The 3,072-nt window shown below is 43.2% G+C and overlaps 1 protein-coding gene across 1 annotated transcript in view; it reads right to left on the reverse strand.

The window, feature by feature from the left end:
* The window catches only part of LOC108523706 (alcohol dehydrogenase 1A-like), a gene marked incomplete at its 3' end in the record, with an annotated part of 9,049 nt that extends 6,312 nt beyond the window's left edge, over positions 1-2,737 (reverse strand). The window contains exon 1 of the mRNA XM_017864452.1: positions 2,540-2,737. Within this exon, the coding sequence (XP_017719941.1) occupies positions 2,540-2,557 (18 nt within the window). The remainder of the gene's footprint in view (positions 1-2,539) is intronic.
* Positions 2,738-3,072: the final 335 nt, after the last annotated feature.

Raw genomic sequence — 3,072 nt, forward strand, 5'->3', positions numbered from 1 at the left:
TTGCTTAAATGCCTTTATTTCTTTCAGATCAAACTGAAAAGGCAGAATAGCAACTTGATATTTTTGGCTACTAGGGCAACATTTGGCAGTTTTCAAAAAAGGAAACAGAAATGACTGATAAGTACATAAAAGTTTCACTAGAAGTAAAATAAATGCAAATGAAAACAATGAAATACTATGGTTTCCTATTCAAGTCAATATATATATATATATATATATTTGTTGTTGTTGTTTGAGACAGGGTATCACTCTGTTGCCCAGGCTGGAGTGCCAGTGGTGTGATTTTGGCTTGCTGCAGCCACCATCTCTGGGGCTCAAGTGATCCTCCCACCTTAGCATCCCAAGGAGCAGGGACTACAGGTATACACCACCATGCCCAGGTAATTTTGTTCATTTTTTTAATAGGGATGGGGTCTCACTATGTTGCACAGGCTAGTCTCAAACTCATTTTAAAAAGTGCTTAGCTTAGGTTCTGGCTTGTGATGTGAGGGGCCATGTGCCCCTAGAGGCATCTACTTGGGTTATGCTCCTGACTTGATTGGATAACTCTGTTTTTCTCTAGATGCCATAAAAATGGAAATGTGACCGTTTGCCGGAAAAACACAGTTTTCTCAATTGCTTACTGAAGCTCATTCAGGCTGATTGGAGAAGGAAGCCACCTTTCCAGGGTAGTAGGTTGGTTGCAAAACAGTGCCCAAGGCCAGTTTGCACTGCAGTGGGGGAGCCCTTAGAAAGAATGGGGGTAAAGGAAGGAGGAAGCAACTAGAAAACAACGGAAGGGACTTCAGATGGTGAGGCTTCTATTTAGTACTTATTTCAACTTTAGTCCTCCTGAATGGTAGAGGTGGTTACAGGAGGATACCTGAAACCTTGGTTATATAATGAACTTCCTTCTATGACGGTGAGTCATTTCAGAATAGAAATGATGGAATAGTTGGAAATCAAGTTGAAGGCTTAAACAAGTCTGCTGATATCAAACTGTTAGAGCAGCCCTGGAGCTATGGAAATAGAGGCATCTGGATGGAAGTTTGTATCCTGGGTTGGCACAGAGATTCCAGTTGAACCAAAACTCCATGAGGACCATGCCTAGTAGGTTCAGTAAATGATACTGTCCATTAAAGATCTTCTTGCCTATGAACAAAGGAAGAAAGTTACCTGTCCAGATAAAGCAAATTATAAACTCGTGTATAATCTGGCAAAGGCCTAACCCTCATATCCTACACCCTGCACTCTCATTCCAAGACAGCCTGGGTAAACAGCCAGGGCTGGGTTTTCCTTGAGTGGCTGCCAGATGGGGTTAAAAATCTGCTTCTCACCTTCTAGGCTGTAGCAGTGGGGAGTTAATATAAAAAGAAACCACAAGATTTCAAGGGAAGAGGGACCACATCCATCTTCACAATAAAATGTCATTCTCAACCTAGAGCAGAGGTGCTCAAACATGGTATTAGAGATGCATCCCAAGTAATGTTTCTGGTTAGTGGTTTAAATACTGAGTTTTGTAAATGCTTTACTTTTAGAAAGATTAAATTACCGTAGATCACAAGGGTAGCTATACAACGAAGTCACTGTCAGATATTTGTATGCCTTATTGAATGAGAAAAAGGCAGACTTTCAACTATTAGTACATAAGCATCTTTTGTTACATGTCGACATAGCTAAAAGGTTGAATACTGCTCTTCTAGAAAAAGAGGGATCCCCTGGGCAAAACAAAGCCTAGGCAGAATGCCAGGGAAGAGATGAGATTTGTGGAGGTAAGCACAGTGTCCCAAAACTGGGGGAAAAAGGAGCTTAGGAAATGTGATGCAAAGTGAACTAAGCAGGAGGCATGTTCGTGAGGCTTTAGGAAGCGGGATTAACCCTCTGCATGTTCAAGTGGACATGCTGGTACTCCGTATTTATATTAGCACAGAGAAGAAGGCAGCGGAACAGTTAGACCACATTAAAGACCAGTTCTTGTGGGGAGCAGGTTTATCTTTGGAGGTGGAGCTGGGTACCCCTACCCTCAGTTACTCATGGGAACCTGCGCAGACCAGAAACTTGATGTTGCCCACGTCCTTGGTGAAGCCCACATTCTCAAAAATGAACATGTCCTCAACCAGCCAGTGTTCCTGGAGGAGATCACCATCAGGATTGCTGCGTCAGATAGAGCTGGCTTCTTTCTCATGGAGGGAAAGAAAAGGGTGAGCCGCGGCCGAGAGGTACCTGCCGGGTCCTGCAAGCCGGCGGGAGCTCCGGGAGCCGGAATGGGGCGACTCCCTTCCATGTGCCCGCGGAGCAGCGGCCCTGGAAGGCGGCGGGGCCCAGGGCCCGCGCTCGAAGCCGCCCCAGGGGCGGAGGGCCCGGTGCAAGATTTTTAAGAATAGCTTATTTCCCCTGCAGTTCAGTATACATTACATATTGAGGTGTATATTGCACATCATATTTCAGTGTATCATTTCTAATTTAGATAATAATTTTAAATTATTCATCAAATACTGTATTCCTTTCTTTGTTATATTGATGAGAATATATTACCAAGAGTAATATATTTTTTGCTTACTTTTCCTGCTGTGCTCATGTTGTTTCTGTCTTCTCTGCAGACCAGGAGACTGGTGAGTCTTTGTGGATTTCTTCTCTGCTTGAGTGCATAAAGCGGATATATTGCACAGACATTTACTTTGTTGCTTGTGTAACATCCAATTCCAATTCCACACGTGACCGATGTCTTTAAGCCACACCCATTGGATTATTCTCAGACTGTCAAAACAAAGAAAAGGGTACTGAACCAGCTGTCAAAATATTGACTTCCAAATTCCAGATAAGATTTTGTTTTCATTAGGTTAAATATTAGGTTAAAGTGATAAATTGTAATCACTTTCTCTTTTCCTCACTCTCCCCCCAGCCTCTGGAATTCCTTGTTTCTCTTCTCTCAATTCCACATTGGTCGTTTTGCCTTATATTCCCTTTGTCTGCACTAAGCTGCAACTTTGAATCCACATGGGGCGGCTAGGAAGGAAGAGGAGTAAGGAAACAGGAAAAACGAAGTAGGGCAGAGAGAGCACCCTCGTTGTCTTTACAGCAGAGAATCAGACT

This window comes from Rhinopithecus bieti, unplaced genomic scaffold, assembly GCF_001698545.2.
Source record: "Rhinopithecus bieti isolate Rb0 unplaced genomic scaffold, ASM169854v2 scaffold_77280, whole genome shotgun sequence".
Classification (NCBI taxonomy): domain Eukaryota; kingdom Metazoa; phylum Chordata; class Mammalia; order Primates; family Cercopithecidae; genus Rhinopithecus; species Rhinopithecus bieti.